The following is a 14,657-nucleotide window of genomic DNA, read 5'->3' on the forward strand; positions in this document are numbered from 1 at the left end:
GAAGAAGTGAAGTTGAGTGACGATGCTGCGTCGGAGGAAAACTAAGGATGGGTGTGTCTAGCGCACGGGACCATCGGATTTGTTGGTGACGATTTTAGTTAGGAGAGTGAGGGGATAGGCTTCGCCGTTAACTGGTCAAAAGAAGGGTCTTAACCGCCCTCGAGAGAAAGTGGTTAGTGGGAGGAAAGTTGCAGCATACGTGTGAAAAACTAACTTTCCCTTGTTAAGCCGTGGGAGACAATAGACTTTAGAAATACTTTCCCTTGTTAAGCCGTGGTAGACAATAGACTTTAGAAATTCTTCGGAAACAGACGTTTGTTTGGTTTGAAGGACCTCTACTAGGAAATTCCTGAGATTTATGGAAGATACTTAAGGCTATTGAGGGTACGCCGTACGGAAAAGCGGACATCTGGCCCGCGGTGTGTGACCTGGGCCAGGCAGAGGGTCGCCCGGCGTAACAAATTTATTTCAAAAAAATATACACAGCAACAAAGATTAACATTAATATTAGATAATAAGTGTGAAGAATATAGGAGGGGAAAGAAAAGGGCGGAAGTAAAGGGGGAAAGAAAAAGGGGAAGAAAGAATGTTTTGTATATTTATTAATTTAATTTATTAATTTAATTTATTAATTTATTTAAAAAAAATATGCACAACAACAAAGATTAACATTAATATTAGATAATAAGTATGAAGAATATAGGAGGGAGAAGAAAAGGGGGAAAGAAAAGGGGGAAAGAAAAGGGGAAAGAAAGAATTTTTTGTTTATTTATTAATTTAATTTATTAATTTATTTCAAAAAAATATACACAACACGCGAAATAACGTCCTGACACATGGATGGACTATAGAATATATAAGTACAGTTTAGTGCATTTACGAACAAAGATTGTAATAAGAATCATTAAAAATAATTCTCATCAATTTTCACTTATTATTTTACAACAGGAAATTAGTTAACGTCCTTCGGTATTTAGACCTAGTAACAATTAGTTGTGTGTATTAAATCGTACATTATCATTTACAAAGTATGTTGAGCAACAAGAATGTATTTTTATTCTTACATTTCGATAAACAGTCAAATCAACAATGAAGATCGCATTTATACCCGGCTAATCGATATTTATGTTGGTTAAGTTCTTTAGTTTAGAACTTATTTAACTTATTTATCGAGGAGATCTATTTACTCTTATATTGTATAACATCATAGAAAACGAAAGAATGTACCTCTGTGATCATCAATTTCGAACTTGGTGTAAAACTTTAACAAGAGCGCGCACACGGCGAATCTACACATGTTCTTCGGTTTGACTCTACGTTTTCTGTGCGTCTTCTTGCAGATTTCTTTAATCGTAATAACTTCCGTAAAAGGAGGTGAAGGCTGTATCAGAACTAACGCTTGGCGGTATACTTGTCGCGTCCATAGTTTCTTTTTCGCTGCCAAGGGTCGACGTTCTAACGTCGAGGGTACCACTCACGCCGGACATCCCTGAACTTGTTGCCATTTCCACTTCTCCAACGTCGGGATGAGACATATGTCTTAAAATGACGTCTCTTTAATCCACAGTCAATCGTTTATTAATTTCTTGTCAGGGCCGATGATGAAAGTAAAAAAATATAACGGGAATGGAGGAGTTGTTCTTATTGTAAGAGAGAATGGCAATTGAGTTTCTCGCGGAAACCATCTTTTGAAAAGAAAAATAAAAAAAAAAATACATATTCAATCGAAGGGTGAATGAATAGAACATTAATGAAATTGAGCATTTAAGAAAAAAGCTCGAATCAATTGACACTTGAAATCTTTAAGATTTTTCAGTGTCGTTTATATTTTGCTTCTTTTAAGAAACCACGAGTAACGTTTCCTTGACATCTTCCTTGACGTTTTTCTTAACATACAAGTTTTGCGATCGTACGTACCTTCCAAGGAAGAACTGTTCGCTAATTAAAAAGGGTTACTTTTTAAAACGTTTTGTGAACATTACCTGTAATCTGGAGCAGTGGGTTCAGTGTGCTGTCTTCGCGAGTTCGACGACATTGGTGTTCTCTTTATCGCGTAGATATATATGCCCGTCATTGTGAGCGTGTACGAGACGAAGTACAATGCGTGAAACTGGAACAGATGGAACGAGGCTTATTAGCATATGTAGCCATGTATTGTTTGTTATACAGGTTGTTGCAACAGATGATTTTATTCGCGTAACACATAGCTTGGAACACAGCTTCGAACACATACGACAAACCAGAACAATGACGTTATGTTCCGATTACATCTTAATCTGAGAGGATCGTATCGAATGAAGATATACCTTGTATTGATGGACCAGCATGCCAGATAAAACGTTGAAGGAATCTGCGGTCAGTAATGCTAGTTGCAACGCAGTTGCACCGGACTCGAACAATATAACAGGTACCAACGAGAAAAACACGAATTGCGTGATGCAGTAAACTATCAAGAACGTTATTACTGGTACATTGTTCCACTGAAATGATTCTAACTTCAAGCTCTCTAGTGTGGCCCTGGAATAATAACGATATAAATCGTAACAATCAATTATATCGCATCGAAAATAATCTTTTTTTCTGGCGAACAGTACTTACGTTTGCATACCGCATAATATAGTACCGAAGAAACCGATCATGCCGAGATATTCGATAATATCGACTGTCTTAACCGTTAATTCTTGTAGTACGGTTGTTATAGAAAAGAATACCGCGCCTCCAAGGCACAGCATATCACCAACAAGGTGATTCTTTCCTTTGAGGAAGAAAATTTAAATTGAAAAACTCAATAACAAACTTTGGTGGTTCTTTTTTCTAATTTGAAATTTATAATATTCGGCCGTAGACGAATGTTGTGGATATAGATGAATTTGTAAAACAATCACCTGTAGTCGCAGGATCTCTATTGTCGTCAATCCCTGCCCAAACCAAGCATCCTACACCCATCAAAGAAACAGAAACGCCGACTATGTGCACCATCCGATATCTCACTCCTAGAACTAAACACGATAGCGCCAATGCGACTGGTATGGCCACACAATCGAGCAGCTGAAACAAAATTATTTCATAATTAAGTTAAATATTGTCGATTTTTTAAGTCGTTAAAATTTTAATCCGGAATGGGTGAGGATAACGAAGTTCGTGATATTCGCGTGACGTTCGATTAAGAGTAGACGACGAGGGGTAAGTATGCCGGGTCGAAGACCTGGTATCCTCCTTTCGTTGGTGGTAGTATATATCCGATACAATAGTTGCGTTCCGTGCCATTCATCTCAGCCACAAATACTACGTACGCCGTTTAATTGATGGCTAAGTGACGAAAGTTGCATTCTCAACTGCATATAGATTGTGCGATGCAGCGCTTGCACCTTGTTTTATCGAAACGGAGCTCTATACCAACGACGAAGAATAAGCCATTTTTACATTCAATGATGTCGTTCCGCCTTTTCTAAGTTCTGGATAAATACGAGCTTCGTAGAATTTATATTTAAAAAGGGAGAAATATTGAATAAAAGGAGCAAGTTACTAAAGAAATATTTTGCATTCGTCCAAAAGAACGAAGAAATTTGAACAAAAGGTTTTTATCGTATAAAAGAATTTCCACGTCTGTATAGCAAACTCTTTCGCTTTTAATGACATTTTTTATGAATTGTCTTTTTATCTCGAGTATGCGAGAAGGAAAATACAATAATTAATGTATCGTGTAATCTCTGACGTACGAAAGCTAAAAACTTCGTCATTGTTGTTTGGCAAAGTACAACGTTGAAATCCCACGTGACATCATTAGCACGTACCTGTATCCCGGCTAGGCTAGTGAATTGATGCGAGAATGTTACAAGTGTGCACGCTTCGACGTCAATGAGAGCTAGTAGCAAGTACCTCCATCCACGGGCTCGTATGACAGAAATTAGGCCGTTCCCTACCCCTCTGCAGGACATCCAGGTTGTGTACACAAGACACATCATAACGTAATGTGGGAGATTTTGTCCTGTTCCGCGGAGAAAATTTGCTAGCTCGTTATATCAAATATATATACATCTACGTACGATTTCAAACGTAAAGCGTAAATGTACGCCGATTATTTATGCATGCGATCAATCATTAATGACATACCGGACGGAAGCGCGAGTTGATACGCAGTGTTGATGTGATGATTTGCCAGTGTCATGAAGCATAACACGAGGGATAGAAATTGTCCCAGTATTATCGCTCTCCACACTGACCTGTTAACAACGAAAGACGCAATTAAAGACATCAAGCACTTCATACATGATAAGCCTGAAATGATGTAGCTGTAAAATTGCAAAAAATTAGCAGCGAGGAAATTTCTAAAGTAAACGCAAGGTTAATTAAATGATAAATCATCGATTGAGATTTGAACGGTATTTTTTTAACGATAAAAAGATCATACCAAAAACTGTCTGTGATTGAAGTAAATATGAAAATTACATTCCATGAAAGTAACAGGTCCTCGACGCGAGACAACACGAGATCAATGAACTGAGAACGTTGTTTTTGCGCCCACGAATTGTACGCAAGAAAATTGCTCCTAAACACCCGCCACTTTTATTTCTGGTGTTCCCCTTCCTCTCTCCGGTTTAAAGGAGGCGAGAAGCCGGTTCAAGAGTGGTTCGACATTCGACTTCCAATCGGAGGTTCCCTTACCGATTAACCAGCTTTTGCTTACGTACCATTGTCCCAGGTCCGATATGTAATTTTCGATCTTGTCGCAGACCCCGTTCCTGGACTGCATCACCGTATTTTCGCCGTAGCGACGATCACCCGCTGACACTCCCATGCCAGGGTGCATATTCGCCCCGAGGCCTTTAGCCACAGGCGCTAGAAGAGAGGCGCTTGCGCGACCTCTTTCCCTCCATCGGCTTTGCACAAGCAAGGACCGGCATTTTTCGTTTTGCGAGTGCGACGAGGAACAGTGTGCAAAACCGAGAAACACGCTGTTCTATGGATGTCCATCCCCTTAGTTATCTTGCTACGCTGCATCGATCGATAAGAATACAGTCCAGTTTGCGTTCTATCGGGAAACGAGATTTACCTAGATCCGTCGATCATTTTTATTAAAAAAAGCTTTGTTTAGTTTTTTTTTATCAGGTAGCGTTAGAAAGTTATGGTTCGAAATTTCTTGGATTGTGAGTTTTTAAGATGAAGTTTTAAAAGATCGATCACTAAGGTTGAATAGCTCCTTAACTTTTTTATTAAATAGCGTTAGAAAGCAATGATAGATAGCTCTTTGGGACTTCTTTATCGGATAATGTTAGAAAGCCACGGTCGGAAATTCTTTGGTTTGAGAATTTCGACGAGAAGGTTTGAAAGATCGATCGTTAAAAATAAATAGCTTCGTTGAATTTTCTCATCAGGTAACGTTAGAAAGTTCCGATTTTAAGCTCCGATGTTTGTAAGCTTTGATGATGTTTAATAAATCGATCGTTAAGGATGAATAGCTTCGGTAAATTTCTAAACTAAATAGTATTAAGAAGTTAGTATCTAAAGTTCTTTGAGTTGTGACGTATTCCTGACGAGAAATTTTGAAAGATGGACCGATCAATAAAGATGAATAGTTGCTTGATCAGACATTGTTAGAAAGTTATGGTTTGAAGCTGCGAGTGTTGCGAGCTTCCGATGAAAAGTTTTGAAAAGTAGGGTTGCAAGGCCAATCATACGATCTATTTTAAGTGTATTTTATTGTACTTAAAAAGTAATTGATGACGTTTTCTTGGGAAAGTTTCGAGGAATAATTTTGTTATTGTTACTTAGTAGCGGATATGATATTGAACGATAACGATAAACTTATAAAATGTTAATCGACGGTTACTTATGACAGTATACTATTCAGAAACTAATGGAATATTAGTTGCGAGGGATTGGAAAAAGAGCAAAGAACATCGAAATAAAGAAGTATGTCTTTCTTTATTCTCAGGTAATCTTGTCGTAGATCGTTATTTACAACATATTGACATGTTTGATTATATCGCGATTTCAGTCGTCAATAATCTTTAAAGAGCTTCCACGTGGCGCAGAAACCTTTATAATTTGATATAAACTTTGAAACATCTTCAACTTACGTAATATTCTTGTAATATCTCAAACATTATGTTAATGAATTAAATCATCATGCACAAGATGTGGTCACTCGACGTATGAAAAGAAGGCAATCGTAACGTTTATGATAATGTAGATTTGTGCAGTCGGTTCTTTTGTCGATGATCAACAACTTTGTAAATTATCTATCTAAGGAGAGGAAACTGTTGATTATACGGTGTGTCCAGCCATCCTTACAAAGTTGGAAAAATAAGTTGGAAAAATATTTCACCAGTCTCCCAGCTTGTTTCGCTCGTTTGCACGCTCTACTGGAAATGCGAATTTTTTCGATCTCGTACGCGTGCAACTCGCGCAATTCTTAATTAATGTGCTCTAATCCGCGCGTCGAAGAATTCGCTTAAAACTTGGAATAACGATAGATGTCGAATGTAGAAGATATACACGCGTTCAATGTAGTTTATCTATCGACAAACTAACGAGAGTATAGTGTTTGAAGAATTGAAATCGTACGCTATCGAATGTTGTTTGCGATATCTTAACGCGATATCTTTTCTTTGCGTGTAGAAATTACAGACTAAGATTATCGAAGACATTTCAGGAAGGGAGATCTTCCTTGGTAAATCGATCGATCGATTGGTCATTCAGCTATATGTAAAACGACATAAATTTGAAAAATTTGTTTATTTCTTCTTTGCCTCTTCCTCCACTGCCTCGTTCTGTTTGCGGAAGCAATCACCGACAGGGAAAAAGTCCCAACACCTTTGCTGATACATGTTCCACACGTACGTTTCTTGACCGGTGTATTCCGTGTCTGGTTTGTTGATTAAGTGCATAAGGAAGAACCTAGAAAAATTTAAACCACGATGGTTAGTTGCTTGATAATTGATTGCTCGAAACATACGAACGTATGTGAACGTAACGTACATATAATTAGCAAGATTATGCTCCTGTTGAACATGTGTATCGAAACCATGCGGTACCGTATCGAAATATTCTTTTCCTAAGCCACAAATGAAACAGTTGCTCTCCATGTTCGTTTTTACGTTTTCGAGCTGGTCTCGAAGCTCACCGAATGCATCGATGATCAAACCTATCGTGCCAAAAAACAGCAGTTAACGTCCTAGTGCCAACAAATAGAATACTATTAAAGACATTAAAATTTTCTTCGACTTACCTTGAATAATGGCCAATAGAATGACAATGACGAAGAAGAAGAAAGTGATATCAAACATGATACGGTAGACTTCATAGTCATCGCCATCGGGTTCGCCAATTTCATCACCGATACCACCACCAGCCCTGACACCTTTGTACAGATGAAATACGAAGCACTGAAACGTAAATATAAATATAGATAGTTGAACAATTTGTTCCAACAAGTTGCATAAGCACCGAGAGAACATTTTTTGTTATACCGTTAACATATCATGACATTTCTTGTCGACTTCGTCGTCCTCTTCTTGAATATAGAATTTTCTGAAGAAGTTGAAGGCTATGACAGTGTATATATAGACGACGATAGTTAATAACATCACTGTTAATACAAGTTGTTTGCCATTGTGCGTGACGGACTGCAAGATCGTTCTCAGAGTTTTGAAACCAACCGCGACATCCAGCAAATGCGCAGCGAAGAAGAAGTTGTTATAATTGCCAAGGATCGAAAATGTGAAATACCATAAACTATACAAAAATGCCTATAAACAAATATAATAATTTAACGTATCTGAACGAACTGAATTTTATTAATATTAATTATTTACTTACGTTATCCGTGATGGTGACTCCAGCTTTCCATACTTGATATCTCCAATCGATATTTACGATACTGAAGAACCAAAGATCGTAAGTAAATAGAAACTCGTATAAAAGCTATAAAATCTGTGTGATTATACTTACAAGTGTATCAAACCAGAACCCTCTTCCTCTTGTTGGCTGAACGAAGTCTTTTCCATGCCAAGCAAGTTGCTTATGTAATCGAAGTCGTAAGTCTCGCTGTATTTCTGTCGAACTTTTTTCTTCACGAACTTGTCCCAATAATTCACGGGGAACGTTTTCGCCGATATCACCATCTTGTCCCAATGCGCCTTGATGTCATCTTCTTCTGGCGTCTCGGCAATGTACAGACCATCGAACTCTACGCGTCGCGCAATTTCCTTTTCCCGTTTGAAGATAGCCAGCGGTACCTACAGCATACATTTACATATTAACACAAACGTATTCATATAATACGAGAGAGTTGAATAATACGCAATAATAATTAACGTGCGTACTTTCAAGTGATAGTAGGCAACCAGCATAGCAAGAGAGACGATGGCATGAAGAATAGCCATGAGTCTTATAACGTGTGCCATGTAATAGAAATCTTCCGACACCTCCACGTATTCTAACGCGTACGCATCTTCCTCTTCTTCCGACTCGTCTTCCCCGCTCCCGCTGCCTATTTCTATGCCACTGCCACTTCCAGAACCAGATGCACCCTCGCCAGACATCTCTGCCAATATGTCACTAATCATTTGTCCGCTTCCTTCCTCATCCCCTTCGCCGGCCAATGATGTAACCTACAAGTCGATGATTCAAGATGCAGTAATGTAAAATAAAACATTATTTATTTCATGAAAATTTTAAGCGGAGAGACGACTTTGCTTATCTGGTAAAGTTTTGAAGCGAAGAATTACGCTTACCTTGTAGAACAGCAACATGAAATTGATACAGAAAGCGAGAACTAGAGCCACGTATTTTAGATTGTAGAAGTTTCTAGCCAAGAAGGAGACGATACGATGGGTGTATTCGGAGAAGTCGATAGTAGATGTTGAAGGCTCTGTTATCGTTTCTTGTTTCGCTTCCGCTTCGACAGCAGCCATGGCTGCTTGTTGAGCGGCCGCTGCTTCTGCTGCGGCTGCTGCTTGGGCTCTAGCTTGTTCACCTCTGTTCAGAAATATTTAAATATATTTCGTATCATGTATAGGCTAATAAAAATGTTGAATTGCTTTTCGAATTGTACTTGTATGGAATCACGTGCTAATCTTATTATTAATTCGAAATTGCTACTACAAGTATCGGTAACAATACCCTTTACTTCGATAAAATTGTTCACCAATACAGTTTTCTAAACTAATAGGATTATATACTGACTTTTTTTAACGTTTGCGTTCTATGAAACAAATAGTGATACCAGATTTTTTAACAACAGTATACAAATAGAAAACTTAATTATACCCTAATAAATCAGCCAATGAAACAGGCGATTCCATGTCTCCACCACCTTCAGCTCTTGCACCTTCTTCGCCAGTAGCTTCTTCCGGTGTGCTTTCGCCCGTTTCTTCGATGCTCGATTGAGGAGTCGATGTTGCCGATTCGTGGGGCGCGATCTTTATCTGCCCGCCTTCTTCTTTCGTTATATCCATTCCGAACGCTTGTACCTGCATACAAAATCGAGAGAATTTAATCAGTCTGTGTAAACTTCCTTTTATAGCTAATACGCATAATTTTTGTATATTTTTTCAAACCTGTAGATTAGATTCATCCGGTGTTGGCGGCAAAGCAGGCAAATGTCTTATCGGCTTTTCTTCCTCTTCCTTCACCTCGACTACAGGTTCTTCCACATGTGGTCCTTTCATTAACGCCAACAATAACTTCATAAAGTATCCAATTATGCAGCCAACGCCAAAACCAGAATAATAGAACGCATAGAATATCATCTTGAAGAAACCAATGAAGAGTTCCAGGAACGTCATCTGTTGCATTTCTGCGATCTTGTTCTTGATGTTACTAGGGGAGAATATGGAGAAAAAGAAGTAAATGCTGTCCTTGAATGTTTGAATGCCTCTTCTGATGGGATCTTTGTTTCTTTCTTCGTCATCCTCCGTCATATAGGTGTACGATGATTCTCTCGCCTTCCCGATTCCTCCACTTTCTTCTACCGCCATCAGCGCACTCGCGTGCTGCATTTCAAAGATAGCATCCTCGCAGAAGTTGATGAAGGTCTCCAATTTTTCCTTTTCTCCAGCTTCAACTACGGTATTATAGAAGTATGTTCTCTTTGACTCTTTAATTTGCGGCTTCTCCCATTGCTCGATGTTCGACTCCTTAATCTCGAAGTATACACGCTCGATCTTCTTATTTCCACCGAGAATTTCGATTCTTCCAAGATACGGTTCGAAGTAGTTCAATACGGAGCCTGCCGTTTCCAGAAATCTTGCCAGTCTCGGTTCATTTGGCATATGTTCTGATAAATTTGTTAACAGAACAGCAAGATTGAAACCGATTTCTTTAGCCGGTTCGTGGAAACGATCCATGAAAGCCACGTAATCGATTTTACCGTCGTGGTTCGTCTCGCAACAGGCCAACAAAAATTCGATCTCCTCGCTATAGAAATTTCTCTATGATATTTTTTGTCATTAACTTCGATATATAAACATAAAGAACAATACATACTCGGTGTAACTCTTCTGTTGTTCCATTTTCTCTTTAAAATCTTTCGGATATACCCAGCCATCGCTGTTGAGATCCACTTCCAAGAAGCTTGGCGACGATACGAGGTCTTTGAGCTTCAAGAACATGTCGAAGTATTTCAGAATCAACTCGACGTTGCTTGCGGATTCTACCAGCGTGTCCACCATCTGCTTTCCAATAGTTCCATTTACGACGTTACCTACGATACCAAAACTCGTGAAACATCCATTGAAATAGATTATATAGAAATATAGATGATCGTTGATGATATCTATAGTAATTATTAATCTAACTTTATATATAGTAAATAGCTATATTAGTAAATAGCTTAATTTCGTACAGAGTTCTTTATCGATTCGGAAGAAATACCTTCCAGCATAGAGAGCATCATAGTGATCATATCCTTTTGTAAGTTCAGTAATTCCTTCAGAAGGTCCACTTGACTCGAGTGTTTGGATAACTTGTCCTGCATATGAGAGAAGAGGAAAAGGAATCCACCAACAGCGTCCCACAATCGAGAGTGGGCAAGTGCCTGTTGATTCTGAGCGCAAGGTCCTTGAATCACTTCAGTAAGGGTATTGAATACTTGACTGGCAACGCCGATAGCTTTAAAGAAATTAGCCTTGCCAGCAGGATCGATGAGTTCCTTGCTGGAATAATGCCAGTAAAAGTCCATGATGGATTCCTGAAGGCGTAGTAGATAATCGACGGTGCAGATGACCACGTTCACCGTCGTCGTGTTGCCAGCTTGCGTCCTCAGATAATTTTGCCAATCTATTGATATTGAAAATTATATCGATTATATTTCTTTAGTTTCGTCATTGTATATCTATACACGCAGTGAATGTAAACTTCTTTCGGCCGAAGCATAATTTTATTATATCGTTAAGCTAATCACCGAGGAAGATGAATTAATTCGTTACACGTGTGGCGGCACTCGGCAGCGATGTATATCGCCGAAGCGAAGTGCCTAACGAGCCATCAATATCTCAACGGTCCTTCCGCCGAATGTTAGAGAAGAAGGTGTGCGTGACAACGGTCGCGGACGCCTAACAAACGCGTGGATAGTAGGGATATTGAGGGGCGACAAAAAGAAAAGAATCGAATCCAATCGACGGTTGAGTCTGAACCAGGAAGCGAAAAAGTAGAATTGTAACAGGGCAGCGAGATTGATTAGCGAAACCGAGAGCGATATGCGACGCGATCAAAAGAAGACACTAGTTAACAAATGTATAGTTGACCTAAACACCGAGTGATTATTTAAGGGAGTATTCTAGTCTAGAAATTTGAAAAAGTCGAAAATTTTTTTTCATATTCCCAAAGTTTAGACATTCAAGAATATGTCCTTAAACGGATTTTTCAATATTTCAATTATTTTATGAGTTGTAGCCATTTTTGTGACGCGGCATCTGCTCCGGTCCGACCGGGACAAATGTGCAATAGACGGTAGATGCTGCCCGATTACCTACGTATGAAAACTCTCATAAAATCTTTACTGTATTTTATCCCTTTTTTAAGATATTTTTAATTCAAGGCCATAGAAACGTATTTTGTCGGAATCTTTTCGTCTTAGTATTTATTTCAAGTTAGTTTTGAGCCACCCTTCAAGCAATGTGTACGTGAAACTCTGACAACGTTTTATAAATATTAAAAGTAAAAATTGTTTTATATATTGAGATTTTAAAGTAAAATGGATAAAAAACATTCAAAATTCAGCTCTAAACGGGCATGCAGACCGAAGAAGAGAAGATTTTCCGGTAATCAATTTACCGTAGAAGAAGAAACCAGTTTCACTAATGCATCTGTAGCAAAATTGAAAAGTTCGAAAATCCTCCTCTAAATGACGACGTTTTAAAAGTAATAAAACCAATTTATGAAAGCTTATCAACTGATACTTTATTGGAACGATGTTTGAGTTCTGAAACCCAAAATAGTAACTGTTTGGAATTTTATAAGTCATGGGAATCACGATTGGCCCAGAAGCTAATGCGTTCGTAGTCAGGCGAGACAAAGTTCGCATCGGGCGCTCTGAACTCCGAGCTTCAGAAGCATCAAAGGAAGCCAGGACTGCTCGTCTCCATGAAAGAACTTCGGAGAATAAGCATTTTGAAGTAGAGGAAGTATGCTGTACCATTCTATGAGTAAAACTGCCGGAAACTTGTCTCAAAACTTTAAACGCGTTTTTCTCGAAAATACTTTTTTCGAGTTGGCGTGTACGATATCTCAAGTTCTAATGAACCGATTTATTTGAAATTTGATTTGGTATGAATGTTCTTTATACATTCCTCTATCGCCTGAACTACGCTCAGAACAAAATTTTTAATTTTACTATTTTTTAAACATTCGGAATTGTTAAAAAAACATGCGAAACAAGAAACTTTCCTTCAAACGGCCGCCATTTTGTGAAAAAATGTTGTTTTGACTTTTCCAATGCTTTGGTTCATGCTATAGCAGCATCTATACTAATTAAGAATCCGTTCGGATTTTTTGTTTTAGATGACCAAAAGGGTTGATATTATGCACGCCAGGACACCCTTTTCTCTTAGCACCACCCACTTTGCCAGCTCATAACTTTGTGACTTTTGAGTCTTTCTTTTCGGTGAATTTTTTACGTGATCTTAAAATATCAATAAACAAATGCTTAAAAAAGGGATAGCAAAAATATTTTTTGTTTCGTTTGTACAGAGCTTCAAAAATCGCCCGAAATTCATGCCTCTAGACTAGAATACCCCCTTAACGTATTACACCCAATATCACCTCAGGCGGATTCCTAGTTTTTTGAACACAGCAATTTCTTTATCTATAGATTTTTTATTTTTTAATGATGAGTAAGTTTCTGAAAAGGAAGAACTGTCCGAGGAGTTAGGAAAAGGAAAAATATCCGTCGTGTTCAGGACATCAAACTTTGCTTGTATACAACAAGTGTAAATAAAGTGCCAAATTACACTAATACTCGGTATATTTGTGGCGACACTCGACACCAACTACCTCGGACGTCGATAGCGCAGTGGTTAGCGCCTTTGGTTACGAACATTCGGGACCCGAGTTTCAAATCCCGGCGCCCGTAGTCCGATTTTACTTCCATGGCACATAAATGAGAAGAAACAGCGACGGTCTACATCAGCAGCAGCAGCAGCACTATAGCGACGACTACTATTGCACTTCAAATTGGTGATTCCGACGTGATCTACAGCGAAAAGAGGTGTGAACGGCGATAGCGCTACCGAGACTTCGATCACCGCGAATCCTAAGACTGTGGAAACTGGTGGACCGACCTACGATGGACACGGAACGGGTCTTCCACTTTCGAATCTCCACTCCTCATCTCCGACCGACGCAAGCAGGTGAAGACGGGATTTGAGACGATGATCAAGCCAGGAGTGATGCAGTCAACGAAAAGTCCATGGGCATCACCTCTGCACGTCATACTAAAGAAGAACGGAGGCCTGCGACTGTACGCTAAACGCCCCCGCACCGTGCCGACAGGTATCCACCACCACATCGAAGACTTCGCGCAACATCAGCACGGGTTTGACAACAAGCGGCCGACGCTTTACCCCGCTTCGAAGACGACAAATCCGAGGATGACGAACTCTCGCAACCGTACACAATCAACGAGCGAAGTTATGACCATATGTACAATAAAGAAAAGAATCCGTTTGGTTTCGAACAAAAAGAGATTCATTCTTCGAAGCAAACACATTCGAGATACGTGATTGTTAATCGTTGATTGTTAATCGTTGATTGTTAATCGTTGATTGTTAATCGTTGATCGTTAATAGTGTAATAAACCTTTTTTGTTGGTCATCAAGAATATTTCCTGTGGGCATTTTCACCCTAACTTTCCACCTCATATTAAACCTTCTCCACCTTGAGCGTTAATTCATTCAAGGTTCGCGATATCGACCGATCGGTTGGACCTGACCGGTCGCTCTTTAGTTGATAACTCGCAACGACCTAGTTTGGGGGCGTTCAATTCTTATCTTGTCTAGCAATTTTTCCTATCAATTAGCAATTCATCCGCACATTCAGTCTTCTAAGGTGTTCTTTTTGAAATATATAGCTATATTTAAGCGTTAAAAACCTGCGTCAAATTCTATTTAACTATCCTTATCATTTTAATCGAGATGGGGAATTCGGGTGATTCG

At 39.0% G+C, this 14,657-nt stretch overlaps 2 protein-coding genes across 14 annotated transcripts in view; both read right to left on the reverse strand.

The window, feature by feature from the left end:
* Positions 1–1,150: 1,150 nt before the first annotated feature.
* LOC100749546 (solute carrier family 35 member F2-like) lies at positions 1,151–4,846 on the reverse strand. 3 transcript variants are annotated; one of them, XM_024364535.2, is made up of 8 exons: positions 4,692–4,846; positions 4,114–4,223; positions 3,795–3,988; positions 2,886–3,048; positions 2,599–2,755; positions 2,307–2,517; positions 1,983–2,110; positions 1,151–1,554 (listed from the first exon to the last, which is right to left on the reverse strand). In XM_024364535.2, exons 1-8 carry the CDS (start codon positions 4,808–4,810, stop codon positions 1,347–1,349), a joined length of 1,290 nt encoding a protein of 429 aa, XP_024220303.1. In that variant the 5' UTR covers positions 4,811–4,846; the 3' UTR covers positions 1,151–1,346. The 3 variants fall into 3 exon arrangements, with proteins under 3 accessions (XP_024220303.1, XP_003484551.1, XP_033174419.1); XM_003484503.3 differs by having other exon boundaries at positions 1,151–1,539; positions 4,692–4,844; XM_033318528.1 differs by lacking the exon at positions 4,692–4,846 and having other exon boundaries at positions 3,795–4,038; positions 4,114–4,224.
* Positions 4,847–5,906: 1,060 nt separating this feature from the next.
* The window catches only part of LOC100749661 (ryanodine receptor), a 42,814-nt gene continuing 34,063 nt past the window's right edge, over positions 5,907–14,657 (reverse strand). For all 11 annotated transcript variants that reach the window (XM_012394776.3, XM_033318641.1, XM_033318643.1 and 8 more), the window contains 12 exons: positions 10,879–11,283; positions 10,492–10,708; positions 9,564–10,422; positions 9,274–9,476; positions 8,739–8,982; positions 8,328–8,615; positions 7,954–8,240; positions 7,822–7,882; positions 7,473–7,751; positions 7,232–7,388; positions 6,982–7,147; positions 5,907–6,900 (listed from right to left, as the gene is read on the reverse strand). In XM_012394776.3, coding sequence (XP_012250199.1) covers positions 6,738–6,900; positions 6,982–7,147; positions 7,232–7,388; positions 7,473–7,751; positions 7,822–7,882; positions 7,954–8,240; positions 8,328–8,615; positions 8,739–8,982; positions 9,274–9,476; positions 9,564–10,422; positions 10,492–10,708; positions 10,879–11,283 — 3,329 coding nt within the window. In that variant the 3' untranslated portion in view covers positions 5,907–6,737. The remainder of the gene's footprint in view (positions 6,901–6,981; positions 7,148–7,231; positions 7,389–7,472; positions 7,752–7,821; positions 7,883–7,953; positions 8,241–8,327; positions 8,616–8,738; positions 8,983–9,273; positions 9,477–9,563; positions 10,423–10,491; positions 10,709–10,878; positions 11,284–14,657) is intronic.

This window comes from Bombus impatiens, unplaced genomic scaffold, assembly GCF_000188095.3.
Source record: "Bombus impatiens unplaced genomic scaffold, BIMP_2.2 scf_0017, whole genome shotgun sequence".
Classification (NCBI taxonomy): domain Eukaryota; kingdom Metazoa; phylum Arthropoda; class Insecta; order Hymenoptera; family Apidae; genus Bombus; species Bombus impatiens.

Bases quoted from the DNA above. Each gene is read 5' to 3' on its own strand.
- LOC100749546 (XM_024364535.2), bottom strand. From the start codon at position 4,810: ATGCACCCTGGCATGGGAGTGTCAGCGGGTGATCGTCGCTACGGCGAA. The intron at 4,224-4,691 runs GTACGTAAGCAA...CGTTGTTAACAG, and splicing joins ATATCGGACCTGGGACAATG to GTCAGTGTGGAGAGCGATAA. The intron at 3,049-3,794 runs GTACGTGCTAAT...ATTTTGTTTCAG, and splicing joins CTAGCCTAGCCGGGATACAG to CTGCTCGATTGTGTGGCCAT.